The following is an 18,892-nucleotide window of genomic DNA, read 5'->3' on the forward strand; positions in this document are numbered from 1 at the left end:
TGATTGGTGATGGGGCCCCATTTATCACCAAAAATGACTACACATTAAAACCGCTATCTTTAGGTTAAATCAAATCCATTATTTATTGAAGTAGGTGAATATGAATCCCCTCTCATTCTTACTTCCTATATATAAATGCCTCAACCAACAAGCCCATACTACCAAAACTGAAATGGCTGCAACCTCATCTTCCAGACTTTTCTTCTTAGCCCTCTCCCTCCTTGCTTGCTTTCCCTTCTGCAATTGCCATTGTAGTGTAAGTAATAAAAATGCAGAGGGTGGGATGATGAAAGGGATGTTTGTGTTTGGAAGCTCCTTGGTTGACAATGGAAACAATAACTTCTTGCCAAACTCTCTGGCCAGAGCTGATTACTTGCCCTATGGAATTGATTTTCCTCTTGGGCCTTCTGGAAGGTTCACAAATGGCAGAAATGTTATTGACCTTCTTGGTGGCCATCTTAAGCTACCTTCCTTGATCCCAGCTTTTTCTGACCCCAAAACTAGAGGAAGCAAGATTGTTCATGGTGTCAACTATGCTTCTGGTGCTTCTGGTATACTGGATGATACTGGCTCCTTAGCGGTATGCCAATTTACTTCATCTTTATCATTATCATCATCTTCTTCCTTTTATTATTATTATTTTTTTTAGTTTCTACTTCTTCCTCTTGGACTACACATGTCACCATGAGTCCATGATGACCGTTATATATTATATTTTAACAGTTGGAACCGTCTAGATTAAAACATGTAGTCGTTATCCATAAAATAGACAAACATAGTGCTTTAAAAAAATACTAAAACGAGAACTGCTTAGTTAAATGATTTCGAATTTGAGTGAAATACAACATAGACCGGGTTCCACAGAGATTATTTGAGGAGAAAAAAACGCTCTTTAGCAGTAAACGGCCAAATTTTAATGTTATTAACCCAGAAACATTCTATATTAGCAAAAGGAAAAAACAAAAACACAGAGATCTTCCTTAGAAATAAAAAGTGATGATGTGACTGAACCAATGACAATAATGATGATCTGTATTCCAGCTGTGAAGTTTAATTTGTTGGTGACTTGTTGCTTCGGAAGTGATGCGTGAAAGTTACATTTTTTTGGTCGTAGTTGTTGGATATGCAAGTGTTGTATCACAAAAGCTAGGGATCCACTCTATGAGCCAATCTTTTACATGCATAATACTATTTTAAATTTTATATATGGGTTAATAATGTTCAAAGTTCTAGATTTATGACGTGAAATATAAATTTAGATCGGTAAATTTACAGTCTGACAATATATATATGTATTTTTAAAGTGCGGTTATATTTTGATTATTTTTTATTTTTTTTAAAAAGCAGTATAACTAGAAAATGATGGCTAGCATCTATCTGACCATCAATTTGTTGAAATGAATTTTGCAATTTTCAGGGCCATGTGATCAATCTGAACCAGCAAATTAGAAACTTTGAGGAGATAACGTTGCCAGAGTTAGAAACCCAACTAGGGTGCAGAAGCCCTCAGTCACTTCCCAACTACTTGTTTGTGGTTGGAACTGGTGGAAACGATTACTCATTCAACTACTTTCTGAGGAGCTCCAACCAAAATGTCAGTCTGGAAATTTTTACTGCCAATCTAACTGCCTCTTTGTCCAGGCAACTAAAGGTGTGCATTTTCATAAAGTTGCTGTATTTTTTTTTAAAAAAATTTCACACAAATTCAATTATGCAAGAAGATTGAGTACATATAATTAAAATTAACAACATGACAATATAACATACTAAATACGAAAAAAAATACGCATGTAGAATATAAGTAATTATAATGTAGCACTGTGTGGTATAATTCGTGAAACATGCCGTCTACTTATATTATAACTCGAGTATATCATTTCATGTATAAAATTTCGGGTCAGTAGGTAGTGAATGATTTGATAAGAAGTAGATGGGGGTATTTATTATCATATGACTGTTCCAATGCCGGGAACAACGACAGGGTCAACAAGAGGCAAACAACACACACCACACAAATTAATATTTCAACGATTTGCTAGGGTTTTGTTTTGTATGAATATATAATACAACCTGAAACCTGTAGGGACTTGTAAATAAATGTTAATGTTTTTATGACTTTTCCTTTGATGGGAAAAGGACTTGTACATTGATGATGTGGGTGCCACGCCACTCTTTTAGGCCATTACATTTGGACACGTATGAGGTACGGTTCATGTCATGGCCTGCCAAATGTACGGCTCAGATAGAGCTACAGTGTAAAACAATGAATAATTGTTGGTAGATATGTAGACATAAAATTCAGTAATACACATAGAACATGTTTACTTACTAAAGTTATGAATATGATGACATGTGTCCCGTAAACACTAGAGAAGCAGAAGCAGGAATTGAATAAAAGATTTCACCTACCCAACGTTCATGATCAGAAATCTAACATAACATATGCAAGATCTTTTGGAAATAAAAGATTTTAAATGCATGACATGTCATTTTATCTTTTAATGCATAATATGTCATTTAATTAACTATTAGCTTCTCTGTATGTACTTCTGTGCCAAGAGACTTTTTTTTTTAAATTTGTAAATTTATTTTAGAATTAAAAAAGATAATGGGTAATTGTGTTCTATAAAAATAGAATCCATTATCTTATTTTTCTTTTAATTTTAATTTTTTTAATATGAAAAAGTGTGAATTTATCATATTATCCTCATTTAATTAATAATTTCAATTCTTAATGTTTGCATTAACCAAGGGCATTTTCTAGTATTTTGAATGTTTTACAATTCTCTACCTTTTACTATATATATATATATATATATATATATATATATATATATATATATTTAAAGAATAAAAGATGCCAACGATGTATAACCCAGTGGAAAAAGACCTTGATTTGCAGATTAGTGATCCCAGATTCAAATCCCCATGGCACCGTGTTAGTGTGTGCGTGAGAAACCCAGCTCATTCTGAAGTTTAGACTATCACTTCTATTAAAAAAGAATAACAAAATTTTAACCCTCCCTTTTTCTTTGTTTGTGGCTCAAGTCACTTACGTGCCAATCTTAATTTACATATTTAAAATTTATGACGATACAGAAGTTGCACAGTTTGGGAGCTCGGAAATTTGTTGTGATGTCAATAAATCCACTTGGGTGCAGTCCAGTGGTGAGGATGAACAGACCAACTCACAATGGCTGTGTACAAAATATGAACCGAGCAGCTCACCTTTTCAATTCTCACTTGAAGTCTTTGGTGGATGTGATTAGGGCAGAGATGCCTGGCTCTTCTCTTGTATTTGTCAACTCCTACAAGATCATCAGGGACATTATAAAAAACCCTATCTCCAAAGGTATATATAGATCTCTCTTGGCCCCTTCACATTAAACAATGGAGAAGAAGAGGATTCTTAATTATCTGTTTTAACAATATATCCCTGAATAGTAGGGTGGTCCAAAATATAGTTTTGCATGCATATATAAAGTACATTTCACCAAACTAGCTGTAGATTATCTTTATGCTTGCCGTGGCATGCAAATTTCAAATTATACGATAAAAGTCGGCCGACAAGGGTGGAGCTAGGATTTTATGCAATTAAAACTAAAAGTTTAATTATATAATCTTATTAAGTAACCTATTACCTACAAGATCAAGAGTGTACATGGAAGATTTTTTTTTCTCCTCAGTAATATCTTACGATTTCACTTCTATATATTAATGTTAATTGGCAAACATTTATTGGTGATAGGGGTGCCATAAGCTGAATTAATTTTTCTTTAGATCTTGTATCATAGGTTATAACATATCAAAACAGAGGAAAAAAAATTTGGGGGCCGGGAGTGGGGGGGTTAAGAACCGCTTATGGCCTAGGTATGGCTCCGCCACTGGGGACTAAGGCGGTTGCTTCTTTGGGCCTCATGATTGCAAATCTTCATTAATTAGCATGCATGATAAATTTATAGTGATGTTCTCTTACCGAACTGTCTAGATAATTATGAATCGAAAGCATGTAAATTATAATTGAAAATTCCATGGGTTACAGGATTCAAGGATTCTAGCACCACCTGTTGTGAAGTGGCATCAATATCTGAAGGTGGAAATGGAATTTTATGCAAGAGGGGAGGGGAAGTGTGTGCAAACAGAAGCAGTCATGTATTCTTCGATGGCTTGCATCCAACGGAAGCTGTAAACGTTCAAATAGCAACAAAGGCCTATGTCTCTTCTCTTAAAACCGAAGTTTATCCCACTAATATTGCACGAATGACCAAATCCAAAATCTAGGGTTCTAGGTATAACCTTTGTTTGCTACACTTAGGTTTGAACTCTAAAATATAGTCTATCAAGTTGGCTTCGGAACTTAGTAGGAACTGATAAGTCCAATGGCTTTGTAATGCGTACTTGTGTAGGTTGTTTTCTGGTATGTGCGCAATAAAAATGTATCAATCATGCGTTTGTAATACCAAGTTGGCTATATTTTAGATTATAGTGCGCGCGGGCCAAGAACTGACTAATAATCAAACAACCGGAATTGGGTGGGGAACTGGCCCAATACGAGTTCTTTTCTATGCCTCAGCCTCAAGTAGAATAAGGACTTCAATATTTCTCTAGTACCAAAAGTAGAAACCAAAACAACCCTGAACAAACAAGAAGCAAAAAATAAACAGTAGATAAAGTGATGAAGATTTCTTGATTCAGGCAACTTGAACTCAGATCAAACAACAAGAATCACAGTTGAGATTGCTGGTCAACAGGAGATCATACCAGAAAAATGTGTGGCAGAGCAAGAAAAATAAAGAACTTTGTCATGAGTTATCAACTGGAAATCCCAAAGGAAAGCAATGTGTTTATCAAATCAGAATTGAAATATGTACTGATATTTTTGTTTTTCGGTTGAGAGTCCACTCTGTTTGATGATTGGATGCCGCTGCACAAGAACCTGCCTATTAAATTTTTAGTGAGGAACAAATGGTGTGGAGCACGCCACACCTCTGCATCCCATACCACTTTCTCATGGACAAGTCAGTCTCAGTCAACCTCACCATGCTGACACTTGCTTTCTCTACTTTGGTACGCTCCCTAAAACCAATAAAAGTGGTCAATAACGCACCATTCATATTTTCTCCGGACATGCTTCAGTGTGTGATAGTTAGATAAGAGTAGTTCCAGCAGCTCAGGTTGGGGGGGTGGGGGTGGTGAGGGCCCAAAATTCGTTTCCAGCAGCAAGGGTTGGCTCGGGCAGGAGGTTGGGGCCACGAGAATGGGCTGGTCCGAAGTCCAGCCCGAGTTTTGGGATGACGTCAGCCCTCGATTCTTTTTTCTTTTTTTTTTTTTGCAATAAAATAATGAAATTTTTTTATTTTTGATTTATAAAAATACCCAAAAATTAATGGATTTTTTTTTCTATAAATACCAACCAATACTCTTCACTTTTAACACCAAATCCTCATACATTTTCTTCTCATTCAACTATTATTCACTTTCTACTCAATATTTTTGTTCACTTTCTACCCGAAAATATTATCCAAAAATATTATCCAAATTAATTGTTTAGGTAAAAAAATTTGTGAAAAAAATTTAATAAAATGAATAGTATTTGCCCTTTTCCATGTCAACGAGTGGAAACACACATTGCTTTTTGCAAGGGCAGCCACTATTCACGTGAATAATAGCTGCCCTAGCCCCCCCTTGCCATGGCAAAGGGCAAACTGGTGGAAGTTCTCTAAGGCTATACGTGTTTGAATGCTTCAAAATTTAGCTATGTTATACTAAACATCATTGTAATAACTTTCATGAACAATTCAACTTCATCTAAACATTGCATCTAGATAAAAGAACATCTACGCACTCGGAGAACTAACGAAACTTGAGATTCTTAGCATGAAAAATCTTCTTTTGAGGAAATACCATAAGCAATAGGAAACTTGGCCAATCTGAGGCTGTTAGATTTGACTTTGAATAGAAGTGTTAGGATAATTCCATCCAAAGTAATGTCTAGGTGGTCTAGGTTAGACGAACTACGCATGTAAAGTAGTTGTAGAGACTAGGGGAGTAAAGTTGAAGGATCATGAGAAAGAATTAATGTTGGTTTTGATGAGTTAACTTGCTTGTAAGCTGATGGGCTCCCATGTCCCCCTACGATGTGAGTCCCGATTGTTAGAGGCGGACACGCTTCCTACTGGGAGGTGTCATAAGTTTGGCCTCTAACAAAATTTACTTTTGTTTTGCTGTAGCTTGTTTTTCATCTTTTTATCTACTGTCGCTGCTTTAGTTTTGCTGTAGCTTGTTTTTCTCCTTTCTTTTCTCTGGCTGTTTCCATCCTCTTTGGTCTTTGTGTTGCAAGCTGCTAGGCTCCCATGTCCCCCTACGATGAGAGTCCCGGCTGTTAGAGGCGGACACGCTCCCTACTGGGAGGTGTCACAGGTTTGGCCTCTAACAAAATTTGCTTTTGTTTTGCTATAGCTTGTTTTTCATATTTTTTATGTTGTGGCTGCTTTAGTTTCGCCGTAGCTTGTTTTTCTCCTTTCTTTTCTCTGGCTGTTGGTAGCTTTGTTGTTCTCTGGTTGTGGTTGTGGGTAGCCTAGCTCTATGTTTGTACTTCTCTTTAAGTTGGAATGAAAGTACTCTTGACCCCAAAAAAAAAAAAAAAACTTGCTTGTCGTACTTAAACATTTTGATAGTTCAAATTTTTTATACCCAAAGCATTCCTAAAGATGTTTGGTTCCATCCGAATTGGGAAAAGTTCTGCATATTAATCAAGGGTAAACCAAGACCCTTATAACCGATGGAGGAGGCTAAAAAACCCAACCGAACCGTTTAGGATTGGTTCCCGTCCCAATTCTTGCCTTGGAAAAACTGATACAATTTGAATTAGACCGGTTATGTTAAGCGTACATATTCATTTATATCCAAGTTTATTAGTAACCCCAAGTAATATGTTGATACTTTAGCCCAATTAATACCGAACTAAATAACAACTCTAGCACTATGTTTTCCTATCTCGATCCCCAATTTCCATGGCTACCTATTTTCAATAGTAATTTAGGGAAAGTTGTTCCCTAATATTTGGGCTACTTGGCTTGCCGTCACTATGCAATTGAGAGGGGCTATATTACCAAAATTCGAAGGCACATGGACAAACTATCTATCTCTGAAAAAATATCAACTTCTTCTCAATTTGCTTTCATTTCGGGATTTCCAGTTAACAACTCATGTTGAAACTCTATTTATTTTGCTATGCTTTCTTCCTTAGATAAAATGATTTCAAATCGATGTCTAAATCAAACTGTGATGATTTAAGTACTAGTGCATTCCTAATTAGGTTTGTCGAATTTGGAGATTGTTTGGACCTAAATTACACACGCCAATCCAATTAAAATTAGCCCATATCAAAAAAGGAATGTTGGGCTTTGATAATAAACTCTTGGCTAGCTTTCAATTCATTTAATAATCAATTATGTAAGTTATGTATCAATGAAAGCATCTTTTGTCTTCCTTATATATGTAGGCTATGGATGTGCTGCTTCTATAGACCATGCTGGACGGCTTCCTCATGGTCCCTCCTTATGTTGTTACGTTTTTATGCGGACTGTAATAGTAATAAATTAGACCGCTAATTAACAACTTTATTATGTATTTTATGCCCCCATGCTCATGGTGTGGACTCTGGACTGTAATACCTAATGACTTTGGTGATGTATTTGGGATTGGAATGAGTCATTATTATTATTTGTTACTATTGTTGTTATTATCAGTTGGAAATCTCTTTTTCTTTTCTACTGCAACACAGTAGGTTTCTTCGATGGTGGGAGGTTTCTTTTCTACTAGTACAACATTTGTCAAAGCATTTCAATGTCACAGCAGGTTTCTCCCATGGGGGAAGATCGAAGGAAAAAGAACTGGAGCAAAGCAATCAATATAGGAACCTCCAGTCTGCTCATCAATCTGCTAGTTAATGTCTTTCTGTGGCTTATTTTCTCTTTGCATGTGTTTATTCCAGAAAATTGGTATAAAATTATGGTATGATTTTGTGTTTTTTGTGGATTGTCAGCATTTGCAAGAATGTTGTAGTATTTGCTCCACCATATTTAGCAGAATACAATTGAATTAAACGCAAGTACTTTACTCCATATTTAGAATGAATGTATTTTTTCACATATATCTTTTTAAACACAACATTTAGAGAATCTAGTTCTTGAAAAATAAATGCCTTGGGATTTCTCAATACATTCAAACGTAAAGGTTTTGGAAAAAATGAAGTTCCAACACCACATGTAGATTGGACCTAGTCAAGTTCTAATGAACCATAATAAATTTTGTTTCAAAGAGCTAAACTAAACATTATTTTCTTGTCAAACTAAAACTCGTCCGAAACTCGGTAATAGGTGGCACAAGTTCAGAGCATCGCACGCCAAAAATAAATAATAAAATGAAGGGAATCCTAATGGAAAGCTTCAATTTGGTCCTTGAAGTGTTGTGGTAAGCCCTCCGTACTCATTACTGTCACATCACCCTTATCTCTAACCCATACGCTAACCTGAAACCATAAGAGGATGGATCAGAGATTAACTTCTCACTAGAACACTTCATGGCAGAGTTTAACTTACAACAAAGGACCACGAACAGCATAAACAAAAAATGACAAAATTACAAAGAAAAAAAATAGGACCTGTCCATTTTGAACGTCCACCGCACCCACAACTAAAATGTAGTTGTATTGTGCCATTTGAGCTTGTCGTACCTGCAAAAACAAGAGCATTATCAGTAAACAAAAACAAGGCATCAAATCCTACATTTACCCAAGTTATGAATGCTCACCTTTTTCTGAATTGTTTTATCACTGGTGTCAACATTGACATAATAACCAGCTTGATGGATCTGATCCCGTACCTACAAAAATGCAAACGCATGCAGTTTTTAATTTATATAGGACTTAAGCTTAAAGATATTGTACTCCATTAGTAACAACAAGCATTTTGTACAACTCATAACATCAATAATTAAAAACATATTTTCAGATCATCAGTTTCCTAAATTATCAACGGAAGACGAACCAAACAAACCCAAAAGAACAGAAAAAACAAAACCCTAATCTAACGAAAGAGGGGTACTTCAATTTTGCATAGATTTAGGGATTTTTAAGTCAGTTTTTCCTCTCTTTTAAAAAAAAAAAATCAAATATACGTTCGTACTCTTTGGAATGATTCCCAATTTGACTACTTGATCATTTACTGTTTTAAATTTTAAATTAATATTGGTCAGATAATTTTTATATCAAAATTTCAGGTTTTAATAATTTGTATGGTTTGAAATTAATTTTTTCAAAGGGAAAGAATGTGTTCTTGCTCCCTATAGCTCTTGAACCCTTGGTTTTTTTTTTTGTCTGAACCATGAGGTGGTCCTGGATGGGCCCCAACTATGGGTGGCACCTTTAAGCCTTAACCACAACCCAGACTAATCCCCACTCACACCGGGTCGGCCCGTAAGGGGTAAAGTGTTGGCCAAAGTGGTGACTCCGTACGAGAGCAGGGATCGAACCCTTGACCTCTCTTAAGGAATGAGAGTGCCGAACCATTCACACCAACCACCTTGGTTGAACCCTCCGTTTTAGGTTCTCTAAATTACCTACGTTTTCTAGGTACATTAAAACCCAACAAACTAAGGTAATTAATTCTTTGTAAAAATAGAGAATTATGGGTAGTTAATTTATCTATACAATCTGGGTAAATTCTTATACCTACAAAATATAAGTAAATTAGTACCCTTTTTTTTAAAATATAAATAACGTGCCTATTTTTTCATAAATAATGTACCTATTTTTCATACAATAATGTGCTTTTGTTTTTCTTCATAAATAATGTATCTACATTTTTCATAAAATAATGTGCCTATTTTTCATAAAATAATATGACTATTTTTAGGTTATTAAAAATAGCACACCTAGTCTATAAGTGAAGAGCACCACCCCCAATATATATTTGGTGTGATTATTTAGAGTACGTATTATATATACATAACTAGAGGATATTAGGTAAAATTTTCGTTGACATGAGCTAGAGGAAGTTTGAATTAATTTGGATTGTAGCTCATTTTTCCATAGCTTAAAATTAGGGATTTAAAAAACTGTCAGCAATTAAAGAGTAATTTAATGGCATAATTGGTAAATAAATCAAATTACATGGACACATTTTATCCTATTATTGCATCTAATTTTAAAATTGGGTTTTACTTAAAGGTTTTATTATTGGTGGGCTATGGTCTAGAGTTTTTGAATTGCAAGGGCCTAATTATTAATGCGACCCAATATAAATATACATTTTCAAATCTGTGTATTGACCTTAGTTTTATGTTTATCCATCAATCTGTCTTCCCAGTACTTGATCCCTCACAGTTAGATTACTTTTAAGCATACAGTTGCTTCAACATAAACAAACGCAATGGTATCAAGTCGTATCAAAACTAACCTCAACCAAAAACATATTGTCTTTGTATTTTTCAGCATGGCCAGATGTTTCCCAGAGTTTCATATTGTACAAGTTTGGTGATATAACCTACCAAAGCAAAGAAAACTATGAGCATATTATTTAAATATTAAACGGGTGATGCAACAACTGAACATTGATTACCAACCTCTTCGTATCCCCTCTCTCTATACTGATTCTTTATGAACTCCATTAATTTATTATAAATCCGAGCCCCTTTAGGGAGGAAAAAGCAACTTCCTGGGCTGCAATTGACAAGTGGAAATAATCAAATGGAAATCATTGACTCTTGGTCACTTAAAAAAGTTAAGAAATATGAACTCAATACATACCTAACTGGGTCGAAAAAGAAAAGCTCTTGATTTTTACCCAACACTCTGTGGTCATATTTTTTTGCTTCTTCTAGCTTCTGGATATGTGCCTGCAGAAAAAAGGCACATGTTTGTAAGAAAATCAAGTAATTCGATAAGTATGATAATCTGACCATTACAAATTAACTTTTCAAAGACTGGGGGCCTGTAATATTGCACTGCAATCTACATGTTAACTTATGTTGAAGCGGGTACGAAAAGTTCATGTCCTCTACATCATTGCTTTAATAAAATTACACCAACTTGTATTGCTTGAAATCATTGCACTTCGTGAGAGAACTGCACCACTTCTAACTGTGACATATATACTACCAGAGCTGTTAGGTTCATGTGTTTTTTTTTTTTTTTTGAAAAAGGGTTCATGCTTAACAGATGACATCAAATATTTTCGGTACCAACACCAAGGGATTTGGTTATTTTTATGAGTTAGCATTGATTTTTTTTTTTTAATACCCAGAAATCCACCAATCCATAAAGCGGAACAGCTATGCGCATTTTTCCTTTTGATGTCAATTAAAGGAATTAGTGCACCAATTTGTACAAGGAACTTTATTTTTATCAAACACTCAGAAACGCAGCCAAAGTAGCTGATACAAGAAAGCAGATAAGAAAAACCCAAACCAAAGTTATGGAATGTCAAAAACATAATGTCACCTGCACATGTTTTTTATCAGGATAAGATATTCCATAAACTCTCTGTAAGCTTTCACGATCTTTGTTACCCCTCCAGTAGGCTGCAGAAGCCTGTGATTGCAAATTCATGAGTTAAATACAGACACGCAATACATTAATAACAAGATGATAGAAAATCTTACAAACTGCGGCTCTAACCCACATAGAACACATACCTTCAAACATTGAAATGCTTTGACAAATGATGCATTTGGTATATGGGGTCCACGACACAAGTCAACCAAAGGGCCACATCTATATACAGTGATAGTTTTGTCCGCTGGAAGACCATTGATGATTTCAACCTGATTAAAATATCCCAAAGCAAAAAGAAATCTTAAATCGATTTTGAACGCATGTATGAAAAGTAGTTTAAAAAAAAAATCATTCTATTTATTAGAAACAAAACTAAGTACCTTTCCTTACCTTGAATTTATTATCACAAAACATCTCAAGGGCTTGTTCCCTTAATACTTCAATGCGTTCAAAAGGTTGTTTCCCCTGGGGAAATATATTACAACTAACCAGTCAAGGATTCACAACCAGAAATAGCAAAATGTTGAAAGTTGTTACCATTTTGCAAACAATCAAGGAGCAACAGTTTCCTCCATACAACAAGTTTATATGAATTCTATTACAAGAAAACAAACAATACCTTAATAGCCCACTCTGCCCATGATTTGATTTTCTTAAAGTGTTCATCATTCAAGCCAAAATCTCCATAAAATGCATCATAGTAAAAACCCTGCGATTGAATTCAATCATTCCATAAGGGAACCAAATGAGAAACCACAAAAACACATAGCAAAACCATGAAATATATTTTAGAAGACCATAAAAAGATAACATTTCTCAAAACTGGGATCACAAAACTTGAACTGTCCTAGTAGTTGAATTGCAAGCGAAGGAAACCACATACGCAAACAAAATTCAATGCAACATATTGGTCAACCAAAGAAGGAGACAAAATATACAGAAAACGTATAAAATGTTAAATTTAAACTAACAACTAGTACGATTATTTTAAAACCTCTATGCTAGTGGTACACATGTCTTGTTCCAATTCTGGCACACGGACCGATGCAGAGCCTGCATCCATACTCCATCTCAAGTGCCTGCACGACATGGAAACTTGTAATGCATCCAATCCAAATCAAATCAATACAGTAAACCAAAACCAAAAATCTCGGTAATAACTCTTGGTACCTACCTGTCCAAGAATGTGGGAGCTAGAAGCCAGAAAGTGTGGCGGACATCCTCATTGTTGTCGAATGAGCCCAATGTGAAGAGCCTCAGCTCAGCATCGCCCTCCAAAGGCCTGTTCATGTCCCATAGAACCCCATTGACCTCAGAAATCAAAGCGTTGGAAGCCAAACTCTTTGAAATCTCACTTGCAATTTCAAATGGGGAAGTTATCCACTTTTTGCCCTCCTTCACCTTCCCATCCGGCAATGTAATCCTGAAAAACCCCAACAGCAGTTAGTGACTTAGGAGAAGGAATTTACCATCGCATGTACTTACAAGTTCCACATAACTAAACTATCTCATTTGGCAAATGTAACGATAGGACTTTTTCTTAGTGGGGCTTGGAGACCCAAAAGTTCCTCAACAAAGCAACGCCTATACAGACGTTACTTACGAATTCCATCAAAACCAGATGACTGGGGCCTTAGCATGTGGTGAATGGCTATAATCTTCAAAACCATTAGATCCACATCATAAGAAGCTTTTGTCTTCATATCAGTTTATTTTGAGATAAACAATCTTGATCTTTATCACAATGAATTCAAAATGGACAGCGTAGCTAATGAATGGTGCAGGTAATGAATTCAAAATCATATTACTTTAGGAGTTGCTTGGTACTCATATGTCAGGTAGTACAAAAAGGAGTTTAGGGTTTACCTGATAGGATCGAAAGAGGGGAGAGACTGTCGAGCAGCACGTTGTTCTGCCTGAATTGACTCAAAGAGTACAAATCATATATAAACTAAACAGTTGATATGTTCTTTGTTTACACAACTTATAGCATAATTTGAAAGAGGTAGCCAGATAAACTCAGCAATAAACAAAGTAATGAAACTTTGATAAAAGAATAGAACATGTAGTAGAAAGGCTAACAAAACTTGTCATAATCAACTGATAATTATAGCTCCTTGAAATTAAATCCAAAGTGACAAATATAACTTGTTTCATCATCAAGGACAACTATTGCTCAATCCACCATCTAAATACCTTACAAACACTTACTTAACAAAGCCTACCAATAACCAAAGAGAATTCAACCTATGCCAGAACATTAATACATCAAAAATTCATCTTAAACATCAATTTGATAAGAACAAACAACTTCTTATCAGTCAATGAGTCAAATTAAACACAGTAACATACTCTTTCTCTTTCTTGGTGTCTGCATTCTAGCGCTGAATGTTAAGCATCTGCTTAGCCTCAGTCTGCTCCTCCAACAATCCATCACTAGTATACTTGCTCAGCAGCTCCTTCTTCTTCTTCTCCAGCACCATCTTCTCAATCTCCTTATCGTCCGGCAACGGCACGTGCACCACAAACTCTTTCTCCCTCTCACTCCTCTCTTGTAATTCCCTTTCTCTCTGCCTCTCCTCCTCAACCACCTCTTCTTCCTCTTCAAACAAAACCTCCTTCGCCTTCGCCACTGACACCACCTCCCCACTCTTCACCGCCCTCCTTGCCTCTTTCCTTATCTCCTCCATCCGTTTCCACTCCGCCACAGCCTCCGCTCTCATTTTCTCCTCCCCCGGAGCCTCAACCTTCTCCAGAACCCCATCCTCATCGTCCCTATACCCATAATAGCTCGCATCAATCCTTTTGTATATATCGTACCTCGTCCTCCGCTTTCTCAGCTCCGGCGGCTTCTCGAAAAGCTCTCTGACTCCTGGCAACTTCTTCGCCGCGCCGAAATACCGATACCCAGGGCCTCGGCCGCTAGGGTTTGGGACGTCGATGATGTTGCCATCGAGGTCCGTCATCTTAGGGGCGTGTTTCGCGTAGTTAGGGCCTCCGAGCTCAACAATTCGTCGTTCCCAGTGAACCTTCTCCCGTATGAGCTTGTTGATCTCGTCGTTGAGGTCGCGGAGACGGTGCTCACCGAGCCCTTCGTTTTGGATCTCGGCGCTTTTCGGCCAATCTCTCCCATGATTTGTTGCCGCCATTTGGAGGCCTCGGCAAGGTCCCGGCATTCGGAGGCCAGGTATGGACGTCGCTCTTTTGGCTTCTTCTTCTCTTCGGCTTTGAGTGTGATGAATCGATTGAGCATCGACTGCGCTTTCTCTTCGTTACGAGCCATTGCGATTTGCTGCGAATTATTCAAACAAGCGTTGGGGAAATTCCGTTAAACCCTAATTGAATGCAAATTTAATTCTAAACAAATAAAGAAAGTAAAAGAAAAAAATTAAAACGCTTAATCATATTCCTAGTTAAACAGTGTGGAAGAAAACCCAACCCCACAATCCTCCTATTTGATCCTCCCACAGGGAATTGAATGAAAATGAATTCTGAGAAAGTTGGGGAGTTAAGGCACTTCAATTAAAGAACACCCAGAAACCAGTAAACCAAAACTTAAACAGACAAATACAGAAAAAGATAAACGCATGCAAATGAGAAAAGCTTCTTTAAGATCCAATCAAGGAATAATTGAACAGAAACAAAGGATCTAATACTGGAATTAAGAAGAGCAAGTGACGACAGAGGAGCTGAGATCTGAGAGAGGTACCTCTGTGTTCTCTGCTCGGGTTTTTGCGTGGGTGGTATTGCAATGTCAAGGTGGTGTTGACGGTGGCGTTGATTCTGGAGAGGCTGAAAAGAAGGATATGCTAACTGAGAGAGAGGAGCGAGAGAGAGTGAGAGAGTAGACTTTGTCGTCTCGTTTATTTTTTGGTGTGATGGCTCAGCGTCTGGTGTCGTTTATTTTTTCTTTTTGTTGTTTGGCCCTCTGGTCTGGTGTCTTATTTATGTAGCGGAAGAACGGACAATCCAGGTTTAGTTGGGAGAGATAATGTGCGTGTACGGAGTACTTTCCCTTTCCCACCTAAAAAACTAAAAACAAAGGCTTTTTATCACAAATGATCCTTAAAGTTTACGATTTTATCACGAATGGTCCTTGAGGTTTTTTTGTGACACTAATAGTCTTTAATGTTAGTGCTTTTTATCACAAATGGTCCCTCCGTTAAAAATTTTGTTAAGTGTAATAAGTGGAGCCCACATGTCCAATCACATCATGACATGTGGATTAAATAAATAAATAAATAATATATATATTTTTTTTTGAAAATCCACTCTCTCTCTGTCTCTCTCCCCCTCCCCTCTGCCCTCTCTCCTCCCTGTGCTCTCCCTCTCCCTCTGTTGTTTTTTCCTTGCCTCTACAGCCCGACCACCCCATGCCCACCCACCCGCAACCCACCCCTCGCCCACCCACCCACCCGCAACCCACCCCTCTCCCTCTGTATATTTTGCATAATCACTTGCACAAGGTAGTTTCACATTTCCTTTTACGCAAATATTTTTTCAAACAACTTAAAATAATTAAAAACAGAGGGGTAGAGTAGAGGAGGAGAGAAAATACAGTGGGAGAGGGTAGGGGAGTTGGGCGTGGGTTGCGGCTTGCGGGTGGCTGTGTTAAAAAAGCAGAGACTAATAAAAGAATCCCAAAGACAATTTTTTCTTGCAGGTGGCAGGCAATGGGCAAGAAAAAAACAAAGGGGGATTGTGGGTTATGATTTATATACCACTATACAAAGATGGAGAAAGATATATGGTTTATATTATTATTTTTACAGAGGGAGAAGGAGAGGACAGGGGGGAGAGAGGGAGAGCAGAGGGGGAGAGAGGGGGCAGAGGATGGAGAGCGAGGGCAGAGGGGAAGAGAGATGGAGTAGAGGAAGGGGGATGAAAAGTTGTAGAAAAAAAAAAGGAATTTTCATAAAAAAAAATTATTTAATTATTTTTCCATCCACATGTCACAATGTGATTGGAATATGGGCTCCACTTGTCTTCCACATCAGACACTTAACAGAATTTTTAACGGAGGGACCATTTGTGATAAAAAGCCCTAACGTTAAGGACTATTAGTATCACAAAAAAACCTCAAGGACCATTCGTGATAAAATCTTAAACGTTAAGGACCATTTGTGATAAAAAGCCAAAAACAAAATAAATTACTTCCCCTTAATTAAAAAATGCTTTTTATCACAAATGTTCCTTCACGTTTACGAAATTATCACGAATGGTCCTTGAGGTTTTTTTGTGACACTAATAGTCCTTAACGTTTGGGATTTTTATCACAAATGGTCCTTGCCGTTATAAATTCTGTTAAGTGTGATGTGGAAGATAAGTGGAGCCCACATATCCAATTACATGGTGACATGTGGATAAAAAATAATTAAATAATTTTGTATTTATTTCAAGTTTTCATTTTTGTGGGGAATTGGTAAAAAAGTACCAGGTTGTTAGTTGATGCAAATGGATTTGAAAGAAAAGATTTTGATAGTGATATAAATGATGAATCAGAAGCAATCTTAATGTGAGATTTTGCTATGTGTAGGGTTTTTGGTATCTGATAGAATGGCCTCCGATCTGAAAGCAGAGTTATCCAAGGAAACTTTCTTTAATCTGAAGGTCTGGGAAGTAATTGGAATAGTTGTTGCATTATTTATCATAATTATCCTCTCTGTGTTATCAATGTGCCTTACTTCACGTAAGAAATTAAGGAAAGTTAGGGACAAGATTCCCCTTAGTCAAATCCCAACCGTCTCAAAAGAAATTAAGGAAGTTCAAGTGGAGCAAGTATCTGCAAGTGAATTTGCTCCGAATTCTTCTCACCATTCACGACAAATCCAGTGACAAAGAATCAGACAAGATCATGCTCCATTTGGGTACGGGAAAATCGGAAAATGGAGAGAATAGCAGTCAGTCAGGTTCATTTAATAAATTAGAAAATGATGGTGGCCTGTACCAATCTGGAGAAGTAGGGAGTTCCAGCATTGTTACAGTGTATAAGGCTTCTTCATCGCATCCAATAACTGCCCCGTCTCCTATAAGTGGCCTGCCTGAATTCTCTCACTTGGGTTGGGGCCACTGGTTTACATTGAGGGACCTTGAGGTGGCAGTGGGAAAGAAAAAAACAGAGGGAGAAGTAGAGGACAGGTAGAAGAGATGGAGAGCAAGGGGTGGAGAGCGAGGGCAGAGGGGGAGAGAGATGAGTAAGGAAGGGGATGAAAAGTTGCAGAAAAAAAAAGGAATTTTCATTAAAAAATTATTTAATTATTTCTTATCCATATGTCACAATGTGATTGGACATGTGGGCTCCACTTATCTTCCACGTCACACTTAACAGAATTTATAACGGCATGGACCATTTGTGATAAAAAGCCCAAACGTTAAGGACTATTAGTGTCACAAAAAAACCTCAAGGACCATTCGTGATAATTTTGTAAACGTGAAGGATAATTTGTGATAAAAAGCCATTAAAAAATTAGTACTATAGTCTCGTGGATAAGGTTCACAGCAGGCTAGCTGGTTGGAAAAGCAAGTGCTTATCTATGGCTGGTCGGGCCACCCTTATCCAAGCTGTGACCGCTTCAATCCCCATTTATGCAATGCAAACTGCTAAATTGCCTATTAGCACTTGTGATGAGCTTGATCGTGTAAACCGCAACTTCTTCTGGGGAGGTAGCGCTAGAAAGAGTAAGATTCACCTATGCCAATGGGACTTGGTATGTAGACCTAAATGTAAAGGTGGTTTAGGCCTGAAGAAAACAACCTTAATGAACCAAGCTTTGTTGGGTAAAATTGGGTGGAGATTACATGCTCATGATAAGGGTTTATGGGCTAAAATCTATGATGATAAATATCTGAAAGGCCACTCTATCCTGGATAACTCTTTGGATGCCAGGCATGACTGTTCTTCCACTTGGAAAGGTATTCTTCATGGCTCCAAGCTGCTTAAGCAGGGGATGACTTGGAGAATTTGTATGGGGGATAAAGTGAAATTCTGGTTAGACAAATGGCTTTCTGATGTGCCTCTGGCCCAATATGAGGAGATTGGGGATGTGCTGGACCTTGATTGCCATGTGTCAAGCTTCTTTAGGCATGGCTGGTGGGATATTGAGAGGCTGAGAAATGTTGTTCCTGAATGGGTAGTGCAGAAGATTACTAGTTTTCCTGCTGGTTTTAATAGCAACTTGCAAGACTCGCAGATTTGGAAACATACTGCTAATGGAGTGTACACTGTTAAATCTGCCTATCAACTACTCTTTGGAGATTCTTCTTGGAATGATCCGTTTTGGAAGGTTCTGTGGCAGGAGAATCTCCCCCCCAAGTTGATTATTTTCCTCTGGCTTG

At 37.2% G+C, this 18,892-nt stretch overlaps 2 protein-coding genes and 1 pseudogene across 4 annotated transcripts; 1 reads left to right on the forward strand and 2 right to left on the reverse strand.

Annotated features, from left to right (window-relative positions):
- Positions 1 to 149: 149 nt before the first annotated feature.
- On the forward strand, positions 150 to 4,565 carry LOC110752862 (GDSL esterase/lipase At1g29670). Its single transcript, XM_088245111.1, has 4 exons — positions 150 to 580; positions 1,418 to 1,651; positions 3,100 to 3,352; positions 4,043 to 4,565. The coding sequence occupies exons 1-4, from the start codon at positions 173 to 175 to the stop codon at positions 4,279 to 4,281; spliced, it is 1,134 nt and encodes a 377-aa protein (XP_088101237.1). The 5' UTR covers positions 150 to 172; the 3' UTR covers positions 4,282 to 4,565.
- A 3,563-nt stretch (positions 4,566 to 8,128) lies between these two features.
- LOC110752869 (threonine--tRNA ligase, mitochondrial 1-like) lies at positions 8,129 to 13,563 on the reverse strand. 2 transcript variants are annotated; one of them, XM_088245661.1, is made up of 13 exons: positions 13,424 to 13,563; positions 12,732 to 12,980; positions 12,552 to 12,636; positions 12,177 to 12,266; positions 11,948 to 12,022; positions 11,698 to 11,826; positions 11,504 to 11,593; positions 10,811 to 10,899; positions 10,627 to 10,723; positions 10,461 to 10,547; positions 8,815 to 8,886; positions 8,666 to 8,737; positions 8,129 to 8,533 (listed from the first exon to the last, which is right to left on the reverse strand). In XM_088245661.1, the coding sequence occupies exons 2-13, from the start codon at positions 12,845 to 12,847 to the stop codon at positions 8,438 to 8,440; spliced, it is 1,098 nt and encodes a 365-aa protein (XP_088101787.1). In that variant the 5' UTR covers positions 12,848 to 12,980; positions 13,424 to 13,563; the 3' UTR covers positions 8,129 to 8,437. The 2 variants fall into 2 exon arrangements, with proteins under 2 accessions (XP_088101787.1, XP_021809314.1); XM_021953622.2 differs by having other exon boundaries at positions 12,732 to 13,499.
- Positions 13,564 to 13,650: 87 nt separating this feature from the next.
- Positions 13,651 to 15,484, reverse strand: LOC110767563 (uncharacterized; annotated as a pseudogene). The gene is made up of 2 exons (XR_015826336.1): positions 15,267 to 15,484; positions 13,651 to 14,849 (listed from the first exon to the last, which is right to left on the reverse strand). The product of XR_015826336.1 is annotated as an uncharacterized LOC110767563 (transcript).
- Between the last annotated feature and the right edge of the window lie 3,408 nt (positions 15,485 to 18,892).

This window comes from Prunus avium, chromosome 8 (assembly GCF_965620075.1).
Source record: "Prunus avium chromosome 8, drPruAviu1.hap1.1, whole genome shotgun sequence".
NCBI lineage: Eukaryota > Viridiplantae > Streptophyta > Magnoliopsida > Rosales > Rosaceae > Prunus > Prunus avium.